The 13,806-nt window shown below is 37.2% G+C and overlaps 1 protein-coding gene across 3 annotated transcripts in view; it reads left to right on the forward strand.

Moving 5' to 3' along the window:
- The window catches only part of ZNF638 (zinc finger protein 638), a gene marked incomplete at both ends in the record, with an annotated part of 110,343 nt that overhangs the window by 54,541 nt on the left and 41,996 nt on the right, over positions 1 to 13,806 (forward strand). For all 3 annotated transcript variants that reach the window (XM_080712047.1, XM_080712046.1, XM_080712048.1), the window contains 6 exons: positions 174 to 235; positions 2,662 to 2,700; positions 4,528 to 4,826; positions 6,157 to 6,422; positions 8,770 to 8,916; positions 10,614 to 10,736. In XM_080712047.1, the coding sequence (XP_080568173.1) occupies positions 174 to 235; positions 2,662 to 2,700; positions 4,528 to 4,826; positions 6,157 to 6,422; positions 8,770 to 8,916; positions 10,614 to 10,736 (936 nt within the window). The remainder of the gene's footprint in view (positions 1 to 173; positions 236 to 2,661; positions 2,701 to 4,527; positions 4,827 to 6,156; positions 6,423 to 8,769; positions 8,917 to 10,613; positions 10,737 to 13,806) is intronic.

Here is a 13,806-nt window from a genome sequence, read left to right on the forward strand (position 1 = left end):
GCATGAAATTAAGTTTATTTGTTTGGAGGCCTTAGGTTTTGTTTGGGAATTTTTTATTAAGTAGCTAAATGCTATTTATATTTCTTTAAAAAAAATCCTTCATTTTAAAAAGCCTACTTCATTAGTAATTTGAGGAATATTCTAATTTCAGTACTTTTCTCCTTTTACAATAGGATTGGATTCAGCATCAAAACACATCTACCCATATTGAGAGCTGTCGACAGTTACGTCAACAGTAAGAAAAAATTTTTTTAATAGGTGGTGAATTTACATAAGAGTTAATGTTCAGGCCTGACCATTAAGTACTTTTAGTGTAGCCAGGCATGGTGCCACAAGCTTGTAATACCAGTACGTGGGAGACTGAGATAGGAGAATCATTCAAAGATATCTTCAGCAAGGAGTGAGATTCTCATCAACCTAGTGAGACCCTGTTTCAAAATAAAAATGAGACTAGGGGTGTTGCTTGGAAGAAGACTGGTCCTGGGCTCAACCCCCATTATCTAAATAAATAAATAAATACTTTTGGTGTAGTCCTTTGTAGAAAAGCACTTTCCAAGGTATTGTTTGTTAGTACTAATTTTAGAGTATATTTTATATTTTTCCAAAAGGAGAGAATGATTATTTCATTGTCTTAATGATTTAATAGGATCATTTCTTCTGGATTTTAAAATTCTAAGTAAGCCGGGCGTGGTGGTGCATGCTTGTAATACCTGCGCTTGGGAGGTGGAGACAGGAGGATCGCGCAGGTTCGAAGCCAGCTGCGCTGGCTTAAGAGACCCTGTTTCCAAATAAAAAATATAAAATAGGTCTGGGAGTGTAGCCCGAAGTAGAATGGCTTCCAGGAACCCCAGTACCACCCAAAAAAAAAAAAAAAAAATTCTAAGTAGGTAGTTTTTTTGTTTATTTGTTTGTTTGCGGGTCTGGGGAATGGAACCCAGAGGCATTTGACCTCTGAGCTACACCCCCTGCCCTATTTTTTATTCTTTATTTTGAAAGAAGGTTTCACTAAGTTGCAGAGGGCCTCACTAAGTAGCTGAGGCTGTGATCCTCCAGTCTCAGCCTCCTGAATTCTAGGATTATAAGTGTGCGCCACCACGCCTGGCTAGTAGGTAGTTTATATATATATATATCTCATTGGTTATTTGTTCTCTTAGCTGACCGGCCTTCTTTAAGTAGTTTATTATTTCACAGCAGATAAAATTTCTATTATCTTTTGCCTTTCAAAGGTTAGATGACAGCTGAATGTGGTGGCACTTGCTTATAATCCCAGTACTTGGGAGACGAGACTGAGACTGTAGTATTGCAGGTTCATGTTCAGCCTCAGCAACTTAGGCCCTCCACAATTTAGTGTCACCCTGATTCAAAATAAAAGAATAAAATAGGGCTGGGTATGTACCTCAGAAATAGAATGCTGCTGGACTCAAACTCTACTACCACCCCCCTCACACACATGTTTAGATAACTTAAGTACTAATCTGAACCGTTATTTAACTTAAATATACCAGTATTTAATTTTTATTCTAAAATCTTTCTTCCAGCTCAGTAATAAAGCAAAAGATAAAAATTGGTTTAGTTCTTTTTAAGTTGCTGAGGCTGTACTCAAACCTGCAACTTCCTTTCTCCTTCTGTAAGACAAAGCATCTGTGAAGATTTCTCCTATTAACCATTGAAGTGGAAAGTATGATTGTAACAGTAATCCCTTGCAATAATAATAAAATTTTCTCTCAGCATCATTAAAGAGTTCCTAGTCACCAAACTGGTAGTAATGTGTCCTTGGGCAAATGTATTTTGAAGTTATTGTTTTGAACTCTTTCACTCACAGGTGATAAATCCAGTTCAAAATAATTTTTAAAATAAGGAAATTTATTAGCTTATTTAACTGGGAAGCTTCAAGGGTGGTGGTTGTTTCAGGAACAGCTGAATTGGATACTCAAACAGAAATCACTGTCAGAAATATTTTTATTCCTTGGCTGTTCTCTTCTGCATTGGCCTCATGAGAGCTCGGACACAACAAAACGGCCCCATATAGTGATTTTCATAGCTGGTATTTCCAGAAGCTGTTTTTTGTTTTTATTTTAAATCATTTCTTTTCCCATAACTTCTGCAGAAGTTCATAGTTCAATTTTTTTGTTGGTGGCTACTGCTGGTATTTAGAATGGGATAAACCCTACCTGAATCATACAGACTTATATATTGTGCTTCTGTGCCTCTTAATAATTTTTTGTATGTTCTGCCCAGCCTATTTTACTTAAATTTTGAAGCTTTTAAAATATGGGGGAACTGGCATGGTGGCGCATCCCTGTAATCCCTGTATAGGGGAGGCTGAGATAGAATTTTAAGTTTGAGGCCAGCCTCAGCAACCTAGTGAGACCCTGTTTAAAAAAAAAAAAAAATAGGGCTGGGGGTTTGACTCAGAGGTAGAACATTCCTGGGTTCAGTTCCCAGTACCACAAAAATAAAGTATGAGGAATATGTTTCCCATATGTGCCTATAAGCATAATACTTGGATTATTTATTAAAAAGTATTTTATTTTTAAGAAAATTTTTATATTTCAATATATTGTTAAATCACTAGATTTCCTCATATATTGCAGATAAAAATTAACTGAGTCTTATAGTCTTATTTTAACTGTTCATTACTATTATTTATTTTCAAAATAGATATCCTGATTGGAATCCTGAGATCCTTCCATCAAGAAGGTAATATTTTTAATAAGATTATTAAAACTAGATTTTTTTTAAAGAATAAACATTTTTTTGTGTGTGTGGTGCTGAGGATTGAACCCTAGGATTGAACCTCTGAGCTATAGCCTCAGCTCTATTTAATTTTTAATTAGGACACAAGGTGTCACTAAATTGCTGAGAGCCTTGCTAATTTGCTGAGGCTGACTACAAACCTGGGGTCCTCCTGTCTAGGCCTTCCAAATATTGGGATTCTAGGCATGAACCACCACACTTGGCTAAAGAATAGATTTTTTTATTTGGCAGTACTGGGGATGGAACCCAGGGGCATTCTGTCTTCCAGCTGTACCCCCAGCCCTATTTTTTATTCTTTATTTTGAAATAGGGTCTCACTGAGTTTTTTTTTTTTTTTTTTTTTTTTTTTTTTGGTGGTACTGGGGTTCTTGGAAGCCCTTTTACCTCCAGGCTACACTCCCAGACCTATTTTTTTTATTTCTATTTGGAAACAGGGTCTCCTAAGCCAGTGCGGCTGGTTTCGAACCTGCGGGATCCTCTTGTCTCAGCCTCCCAAGCGCAGGGATTACAAGCGCGTTGCCACCACGCCCGGCTACTGAGTTGTAAAGGGCCTAACTAAGTACCTGAGGGCTGTCCTCGAACCATCATTCTCCTGTCTCAGCCTCTCAAATGCTGGGATTATAAGCATGCTCTACCACACTTGGCTTAAAGAATAGGTTTTAAAAGATTAAATGTGCATCTTTATCTGGAGCCAGGTATGGTGACGCAAGTTTATAATCCCAGTTCTTGGGGCCACCAAGACAGGAGGATCATAGTTTCAAGACTATCCTCAACAACATAAGCAAGACTCTTAGCAACTCTCAACAGATTTTTAGATGGTTTGAAAATAAAAAGGTCTGAGGTAGCTGGATGTGGTGGCACTTGCTGTAATCCTGGCACTTGAGAGGCTGAAACCGGAGGATCACAAGTTCTTGGCCAGCCTCAGCTACTTAGGCCCTCCACGATTTAGTGAGACCTTGTTTCAAAATAAAGAATAAAAAAATAGGGCTTGGGGTGTAGCTTGGAGGTAGAATAACCCTGGGTTTCACCCCCAGCACTACATAGAAGAAAAGAAAAGAAAAAGGTCTTAGGGTGTAGCCCAGAAGTAGAATGCCCCTGGGTTCAGTCCCTGGTGTGCCCCCCCCCCAGTTATTCTTTTAAGTTTTGTCCTACTTCCACTCACTATTTTTACTTTTAAACAGCAGGAAAATGCAAAAACCTCTATGACTCTTTCCTTACTTATTAATGTGATACAGTCTCTTTCTGAACTTCTTTTTTTAGTTTTTAATGAAAATATTTTTTTACGACTTTATTATTATTTTATGTTGGAGAATCTTCGTAAATGCCTTGAAGTCTAGGGGTGATCTTATTAAACTCTGAATTCCCTGAGTGCTTACTCAATTTATATGTATATAGAAAGTAATAAAATAATCTTTCAAGGAATAATTGTTGAAAAAATATTTGTATATGTAAATCATTTTGTAAACTCTTTATGTAACTTAATATTTGGAAAACATAGTTGGTATCTGGAAAAACCTAGGACATTGACTATATTTACTCTTTAATGAACAAAAAATAAAAGATTCCAAACAGGTGGAATGCTTGCTGATCATGTGTTCTGATTGTTTTTTTCATAAGGCTGAATTCTATTATAACAATTTTTTTTAAAGTAAATACCCGTTATCAGGATTTGGTATTGGTAATAGTCTTTTTAAGAATGTGCTTCTGTCTGTTAATATAATTTAAATTCAAGTTGAATTTTTCAATCTTGTTTCCCCCCTTGCTTTGTAGAAATGAGGGCAGTAGAAAAGAAAATGAAACTCTCAGAAGACGTTCTCATTCTCCCAGTCCTAGGCATTCTAGGAGATCAAGTTCAAGTCACAGGTTCCATCGATCTCGAAGTCCAGTACACTACACATATAGACCTAGAAGTCGAAGTCCAAGAATTTGCCATCGTTTCATTTCTAGATACAGATCAAGATCCAGATCTCGTTCACCATTTCGAATTAGAAATCCATTTAGAGGCAGTCCAAAATGCTATCGATCAGTTAGCCCTGAAAGGACACCAAGGAGATCAGCGAAATCATCAGGTACAGTAATAAGAACATCAGTGAGTGAGTGTGTGTGTGTGTGTGTGTGCGTGCGCGTGTGCGCGCACATGCGCGCGCGCACGCTGGGAACGGAACCCAGAGGCTTTCTACCTCTGGGCTATAATGCTAGACCTATTTTATATTTTATCTGGAAACAGGTTCTCACTAGGTTGCTGAGAGCCTCAATAAGTAGCTGAGGCTGACTTCGACCCTGTGCGATCCTTCTGTCTCAGCCTCCCAAGTACAGGGATTACAAGTGTGTGCCACCGTGACCGGCTGTAAATCTGTTATTTTGACTAAATTTTTTTAGTTTCTTTTCATTGGATTTTCTTTTTTATTAATTATAAATTTGTTTCATGAAATTAAACACATCTCAGAGTACATTGTTCTAGTAACTTTGGGAACAATTGTGAGTGAGTCTTTTGACCAACATCAGATTTAAAAATAGTATGTGAAAGTGTAATTTGTCTTAATAATTGATTATAAATGTCTACACATTAATCAAAAGTTTAGAAATTTGTATTTTTAACCTCTGTCTCAGTATTGGTTTTAATGACCTTAAGTAGTATTTAGCTCTCTCTGTTTCTGGGTGTTTTCTCTCTCTCTCTCTCTCTCTCTCTCTCTCTCTCTCTCTCTCACACACACACACACACACACACACACACAGTACAATGAAAGAGACAATTGTTAATGTGTAGGAAGTACTTTGAGAAGGTGTTTTACAATGTGGTTCAAGGCACGGAGAGATACACAAAATCTTCTCAGAGTTCTATAAGGTTTTGTCTTTTTCAGTTACATATCTGTGAGATTGGATTTTCTTTATACCATCAACTAAAACAATGTATCCAGCATATTGGATGCAGAAGCAGATACAAGAATTTAAGCATTTTCTTTTAAGCCCAATTTAAAAATGTTTGGAGCAATCTATAAACTACTCAACCAGTTTTTTGTTTTATGAAGGGAATTTTTCATAAAAATGTTATTTTATGTTAACATAGGATTTATTATTAAACGAAGTAGTAAACAGTTCTAGAGTTTTATTTTGAATTTTAATATGGTAAATGTGTCATGATAATGTGTAGGGATCCTGCAATTAAAAATTTTAGGATCGCCGGTATAAGAGAAACTCACTGAATAAAAAAACTTCATTTAAAAGCTTTTTGCATGAACTGAAGACTGATAACTTTTTTTTTTTTTTTTTTTTTTTTAGCGTATATGCTCCCTTTTGGGCTTGAAAAGGGCTCTGTATGAATATTGCTAATCTTTTTTGCATAATGTTACGAAATGGTTAAGTTCTCAGTTGAAGTTGTATTTATATTCTTTTTATTAGATAGAAAAAAAGCACCAGATGATGTGGTACAACGGTCTGGACATGGGGCAGAACTTAGTAAACAGAAACATCTTGAAGCCTTTGATGAAGGACACTCACCAGCACAAAAGCCTAAAATTGTCAGTGGGTCAAAGCCATCAGTTAAATCTACAAAGAGTGATGCAAATTTAGGAGGACATTCTACTCGTAAAGCAAAGAATCCTGAGGATGACAACTTAGCAGAAAGTAAGCAGGTGATGGATAAAGCTGTTTCTCTCCAGAAGAAGGTCAGTAATTCTTGTTTATTACTGTAAGTGTACATATATTTGTTATGGCAAATAAAAGAGTTGTCTGAATTTTCTTATTCTATGTTATCAGTAAATTGAAACTTATGACTTGTGAAATTGTATCTCAGGAATGCCAGAGATTTGACATGTGTCAAAAAATTGTGTTAATTTGGCAGTTTTTGACTAGTTTACATGCAGATTGTTGTAATGAGCTTTGCTATTTGATTGGGGAGGTGATTATAAGCAGTAACATTAACAAGATTTTATAATTTTTGTTAGTAAGCTATAAGTTTCTTAAGCATTGGTAATTTTCAGTCTGTCTTATACTTTCTGTGATATAGTTCCAAAGTTAAATATTCTGTTGCAGCTGGGCGTGGTGGCACACACTTGTAATCCCCGCGCTTGGGAGGCGGAGATAGGAGGATCGCGCAGGTTCGAAGCCAGCCGCGCTGGCTTAAGAGACCCTGTTTCCAAATAAAAATACAAAAAAGGTCTGGGAGTATAGCCAGAAGTAGAAGGGTTTCCAGGAATCCCAGTACCACCCCCTCCTTCCCCCCAAAATTCTGTTGTAATAATGTAGAATGTTTTCTTTTCTGGTACTGATTTATTGATATGTTTTTGCTATAACCTGTTGGTTAAAATAGTGAATTACTATTTTCTTGTGTATTTTATTAAATTACTACTAATATGCCAAACACATCCTAAGATGTTAGAATCCTAACAGAATAACTCTTTATTAGGACTGATTATCAAATGTTTAGTGTATTGTAATACTAAGAAGTCTTCAAGTATTTAGTACATTGTTCTCAAAATTATCTAAATAAGACTTTCTTCCCTTTTATATTTTATTTTGAAACAGGGTCGCACTAGGTTGATGAACGTCTTGCTACTTGCTGAGGCTGTTTTTGAACTTGTGATCCTCCTATCTCAGCCTCCCAAGTGCTAGGATTACAAGCATGCACCACCATGCCTGGCCATTGAAGACAAAGTTCTTTTTTATATAAAATTTCTTATAAAAAGTATATAAAGCTCTTCATGAAGCATGGTGGCACATGCTTATAATCCTAGTATTTGGGAGAGTGAGACAGGAGGATTGCAAATTCACCGCCAGCCTCAGCTACTTAGTGAGGCTCTCTGCCACTCAGTGAGACCTTGTTTCAAAATAAAGGATAAAAAATAGAGCTGAGAGTATAGCTCAGAGGTAGAATGCCCCTGGGTTCAATCCTCAGTATCACAAAACAAATTTTTTGTAGGCTGAGACATTAGGATCACAGATTCAAAGCCACCCTCAGCAATATAGTGAGGTTCTAGCAACTTAGCAAGACACTGTTTCCAAATAAAAAACAAAATAGGGCGAGGGTTGTAGCTCAGAGATAGAAAAACTCTGGGATCAATCCCTAGTACCAAAAAATAAAAATAAAAAATTTAGTTTATTTTTAACATAGGTAGCATTTAGTGCCAGAGTATATTCAAATTGTATATATTACATATGAATCTTTAAAAATATTATATTTAAGCCGGGCGTGGTGGCACATGTTTGTAATCCCAGCATTCGGGAGGCTGAGACCGGAGGATTGCGGTTCGCGGGCAGCCTCAGCTACTTAGTGAGGCCCTCTGCAACTCAGTGAGACCCTGTTTCAAAATAAAGAATAAAAAATAGGACAGGGGACGTAGCTCGGAGGTCTAATGCCCCTGGGTTCCATCCCCAGACCCGCAAAAAAAAAAAAAAATTATATTTATATATAATTTCCTATTATTAGAACACAGGGTGAACAACTGGGAATTCAGCTTTACTACATGGTGGGCACAGAAAAATACTCCTATTGGCCTTGGACCATTTCATAAGTCACGTTTTCTACAAGATGCTTACAAACAGAAGAGTACCTATACACTCATTATGACTATTTGGTTAAATACATAAATCATAGTTGGGCATGGTGGTGCATGCTTGTAGTCCCGGCATTTGGGAGGCTAAGGAGAATCGCGGTTCGCAGACTGCCTCAGCTACTTAGTGAAGCCCTTTGCAATTCAGTGAGACCCTGTTTCAAAATAAAGAATAAAAAATAGGGCTGATGGTGTAGTTCGGAGAGAGAATACCCCTGGGTTCTAACCCCAGGAACACACACACACACTCTCTATATATACATATATATAATATACATCATATTTCTTATCACTTCACTTAAAAATTTTAAAAAACTTAAATATATGATAAAGAATTGTTAAATATTTAGAAAAGATCCATTAAAGGACTGGGATTCATAGGATAAAAATTATATGGGGAATTATTCTGTACTTTGTGGCTTATTTGATGTATTTAAAATTTTTTCTTTCACTCCAAAAATAGCTTCGGAAAGAGCCGACTTTGAATAATGGTTCAGTTCTTCTTGTATCTGAATTACCAGAGGATGGCTACACTGAAGAAGATATTAGGAAAGTATTTCAGCCATTTGGAAAAGTTGATGATGTCCTGATTGTTCCATATAGAAAGGAGGTGAGCCACTTGGTTTATTCTAAAAATTCACACAAAGTTGTTTTAGTGATTCTCTAAACTTGTTGGGTCTCTTGGCTATATATATTACATTTGTTTATTGAGAGTTAATGTAAATGTTTGGATGCAAACAAACAAGATTCTAAGGGATTGGTACACTTGTAAAGGGCCAGATAACAAATACTTTAGGGTTTGTGGGCTAAGTATAGTATCACAACTAATCTGCCATTGTGGTATAATAAGAAGCCATAGATAATGTATAAATGAGTGAGCATTGTTTTGTTCCAAAAAACTATTCACAAAAATAGATGGCGTGTTATAGTGTATACTAGTAGGGTTGTACTAAAATGAATTATCTCTTTTGTATAGTAAGTATTGTCTGCATGTGGATTGTATTCCTGTAGCTCATATGACAAGAATTTATAATTCTGAACAATGCTAAAATAAGCAGAACACAGAAATTGTGAGTTAAGACAAGAACATATTGGGTGTGTCATTTTAACTACAAAAACCCTAAAAATGTCAGATCTACTGACAGTATCTTTGATGGAATTCTGGGATAGAAAAAGGGCATTAGAGAAAAGCTAAGGATATGTGAGTAAAGATGAATTTTGGTTAATAACAATGTGTTAATGTTGATTTATTAATTGTGACAAATATACTCTGCCAGTATAAGATATTCATAATAGGAGAAGCTGGATGTAGGGTATATAGGAATTTTCTATTCATTTTTTTTCTGTAAATTAAAAGCCATTCTACAAATAAAAGGTTTTTTGTTACTGTTAAAAAAGTTAGACTTAATGCTGTGTATGGTGTAGATACTTGTAATCCCAGTACTTGGGAAACTGAGAGAGGAAGATCTCAGATTTGTGGTTGGCCCCAGAAATTTAGTGAGGCCATCCACAAATTAGTGAGGCCCTGTTTCAAAATTAAAAATAGCTGGGCATGGTGGCACATACCTGTAATCCCAAACTTGGGAGGCTGAGACAGAAGGATTGTAGGTTCAGAGCCAGCCTTGGCAATGTCAGCAACCTAGTGAGACCCTGATTCCAAGTAAAGAAATACAATTGGTCTGGAAGTATAGCTTGGAGGTAGAAAGTCTTTGGATTCTATCCTCAGTACAACAAATAATAATAAAAAAAAGGCCATGGGTTCATTTCCCAGTAAACACATAAACACCCACACACCCTTAATTTTGGCTTCCCTCCTTTTGTTCATTTAGCCCTGCCTTCCTGTTTTCTTTTGTTCCATGGACCTGCTGTGAACACCTGTGTCCTGATAATGGAACAGAAATTCTCTAAGGTTAAATCTCCATTTCATGTATGAAAGATCAAATTATACTTTAGCAAAACAAAAAAACAACTGGGTCTTAAGATAATTTTAGTTTTAGTTTCCAGAGGTAAGTATTAAGTTCATTTTAAAATTAAAAAAAAATAATTTTTTTTTGTGGTACTGGGAATCGAATCCAAAGGCATTCCACCTTCAAGCTATACCCTCAGCCTGATTAATTTTTTATTTGGAAACAGAGTCTCGGTAGGTTGATAATAGTCTCACTGCTTGCTGACACTGTCCTCAAACCTATGATCCTCCTGTCTCAGCCTCCCAAGTACCAAGATTACAGGCGTGTGCTATCATTCCTGGTGTAAAATGCTTTTAAAGGCAAAGGCAAATTGTTGAAAAAGAAAAAAATTTCATTTTAGGTCTACTTGGAAATGGAATGTAAAGAAGCAGTTAATGCAGTTATGAAGTACATTGAAACAGTGCCTCTTCTGATAAAAGGAAAAAATGTGAAAATATGTGTTCCAGGAAAGAAAAAAGCACAGGTAAGGTAAATTTAGACACTAGATGGTTCATTGTTTTTGATTATTTTAACTTTTTTGTTTAAATGTAAATATGACACACATTCAGAAAACACATAAAACATTAATATTAGGCCAATAGATTATATGTGTATAAATTCAGATGCATTGAAATTAAAAGCTTCTTTATATACATATATAGCACTATGTTTTTGTGTGTGTGTGTATGTGTGTGTGTGTGTGTGTGTGTGTGTGTGTGTGTGTGTGTGTGTGTGTTCTGGGGGTGAAACCCAGAGGCTTTCTACTTCCGGGCTATACTCCCAGACCCATTTTATATTTTATTTGGAAACAGGGTCCCACTAAGTTGCCAAGAGCCTCACTAAGTAGCTGAAGCTGGCTTCGAACCTGCGTGATCCTCCTGTCTCAGCCTCCCAAGCGCGGGGATTACAAGTGTGCGCCACCACGTCCGGCTTTACATATATAGCACTATGAATAGGTTTTTTTCTTCTTTTTTTCTTTTTTGCCATACTAGGGATGGAACCCAGAGGCATTCTACCTCTGATGTACATCCCCAGCCCTATTTTTTATTCTTTATTTTGAAACAGGGTCTCACTGAGTTGCAAAGGGCCTCACTAAGTAGCTGAGACTGTCTGTGAACCGTGTTTTTCCTCCTGTCTCAGCCTCCCAAATGCTGGGATTACAAGTGTGAGCCACCATGCCCAGCTTCTTCGAGTAGTTTTTTTCTTTTTCTTTTTCTTTTTTTTTTTTTTTTTTGTGGTCTTGGGGATGGAACCCAGAGGCCCCTACTTCCATGCTACACCCCCAACCTATTTTATATTTTATTTTGAAACAGATCTCACTAAGTTGCTGAGAGCCTCACTAAGTAGCTGAGGCTGATTTCAAACCTGTGTGATCCTCCAGTCTCAGCCTCCCAAGTAATGGGATTACAAGCATGTGCCACCACGTTCAACTACTTAAAATTTTTTAACATGTTGCTTTGTGTATGTATGCTCTTTTAATGTATGCTCTTTTTTGCTATAGAATGCTTGCTTATTTAGAGGTTTTATAGCAAATATTTCTTAATCATAATAGTCTAACATATTAATGCATGTGGATTTTTCTCAGTTTTTAAAAAATTCTTTGTGGTATTACTTTATAATATACAGTTATTTTAGTTCCTTCATATGTATTTAGATTATTTTGGGTTTTTAAATTACCATAAATAAGACTTTAATCAACTCTTTATATTCTTTCATAGGCAGTTCTTTTGGATTTAGGACTTAACTATGGTACTAGGGATTGAACCCAGGGGCATCCTACCTCTGAGACCTGGTCCTCCCCCCAACCCCCTGCAGCCTATTTATTTGTTTGTTTGTTTGTTTGTTTTTATTGTGGTACTGGGGATGGAACTCATGGGCATTCTACCTCCAAGATAAACCCCCAGCCTTATTTTTTTATTCTTTAAAGGGGTTCCTTTTTTTGTCTTTTTGGAACTGGGGATCCAACCCAGTGTGCCGCACCTGCAAACAGGTGCTTTGCCACTGAACTGCATCCCAGTTCCCTATTTTTTATTTTTTATTTTGAAACAGGATCTCACTGAGTTGAAAAGGACCTCTCTAAGTAGCTGAGGTTGACCGTGAATCACGATCCTCCAGTGTCAAACTCACAAATGCTGGGATTACTAGTGTGCGCCACCACGCCCGATTTATTTATTTATGCATTTATTAATGTATGTATGTATGTATGTATGTATTTATTTTGTGGTGCTGGGGATGGAACCCAGGAGCATTCTACCTCTGAGCTACACCCCTGGTTTGTTTGTTTGTTTGTTTACTGCAGTACTTGGGATGGAACCCATGGGCATTCTACCACTGAGCTACATCCCCAGCCCTAATTTTCATTCTTTACTTTAAAACAGGGCCTCACTAAGAGGCTTTCTGTGAACTGTGGTCCTCCTGTCTCAGCTTCCCACATGCTGGGATTACGAGCATGTGCCACCACGCCCAGCAGGATTTATGTTGTAAAACTATCAACATCTGCTGAGCATGGTGGCACATGCTTATATTCCCGAGAACTTGGGAGGCTGAGACAGGAGAATTGTCGGTTTGAAGCCAGCCTCAGGAACTAAAGGGGGCCCTGTTTTAAAATAAAGAATAAAGTACGACTGGACCTGGGCGTGGTGGTGCAGGCTTGTAATCCCCGCGCTTGGGAGGCGGAGACAGGAGGATCTCGCAGGTTCGGAGCCAGCTGCGCTGGCTTAAGAGACCCTGTTTCCAAATAAAAAATATAAAATAGGTCTGGGAGTATAGTGCAGAGGTAGAATGGCTTCCAGGAACCCCAGTACCAAAAAAAAAAAAAAAAAGAAAGAAAGAAAGAAAGAAAGGAAAAGGAAAGGAAAGGAAAGGAAAGGAAAGGAAAGGAAAAAGAAAAAAGTACGACTGGGAGTGTAGCTCACAGGTAGAATTCCCCTTCTGTCAGTTTCGAGTACGACACTCACAAAAAAATTAACATCTTAATTCTTTTAGTTTAAAAAAAAATCTCATATGTAAAAACCATGGTATCTAGTTTTAATTTGCATTTTAATGATAATAAATTTTAGTGTTTTTAAATAATTACAATTTTTTTGTTTTATTTTTCTTTTTTCTTTTTTTGGTGGTACTGGGGTTCCTGGAAATACTTCTACCCCCGGGCTACACTCCCAGACACCCATTTTTTTTATATTATAATTTGGAAACAGGGTCTCTTAAGTCAGCGAGGCTGGCTTTGAACCTGCACAATCCTCCTGTCTCCGCCTCCCAAGCGGGGATTACAAGTGTGCGCCACCATGCCTGGCTTGTTATTGGTTTTGGTGAGTTGTCTATATCTTCTCATTTTTTCACTGTATATTTGTCATTAAAAATTTTATTTGAATCTGTCGTAGTGACTGGCCTATTTGGGGGGCTGAGACAGGATCACAGTTCGGGGACAGCCTTATCTACTTAGTGAGGACCTTTGCAACTCAGTTTCAAAATAAAGAGTGGAAAATAGGGCTGGGTGTGTACCTCAGAGGTAGGATGCCCCCCCTGGGTTCTATCCTCAGTACTGGGGCAGGGAG

This window comes from Muscardinus avellanarius, assembly GCF_963383645.1.
Source record: "Muscardinus avellanarius genome assembly, chromosome: 15".
NCBI lineage: Eukaryota > Metazoa > Chordata > Mammalia > Rodentia > Gliridae > Muscardinus > Muscardinus avellanarius.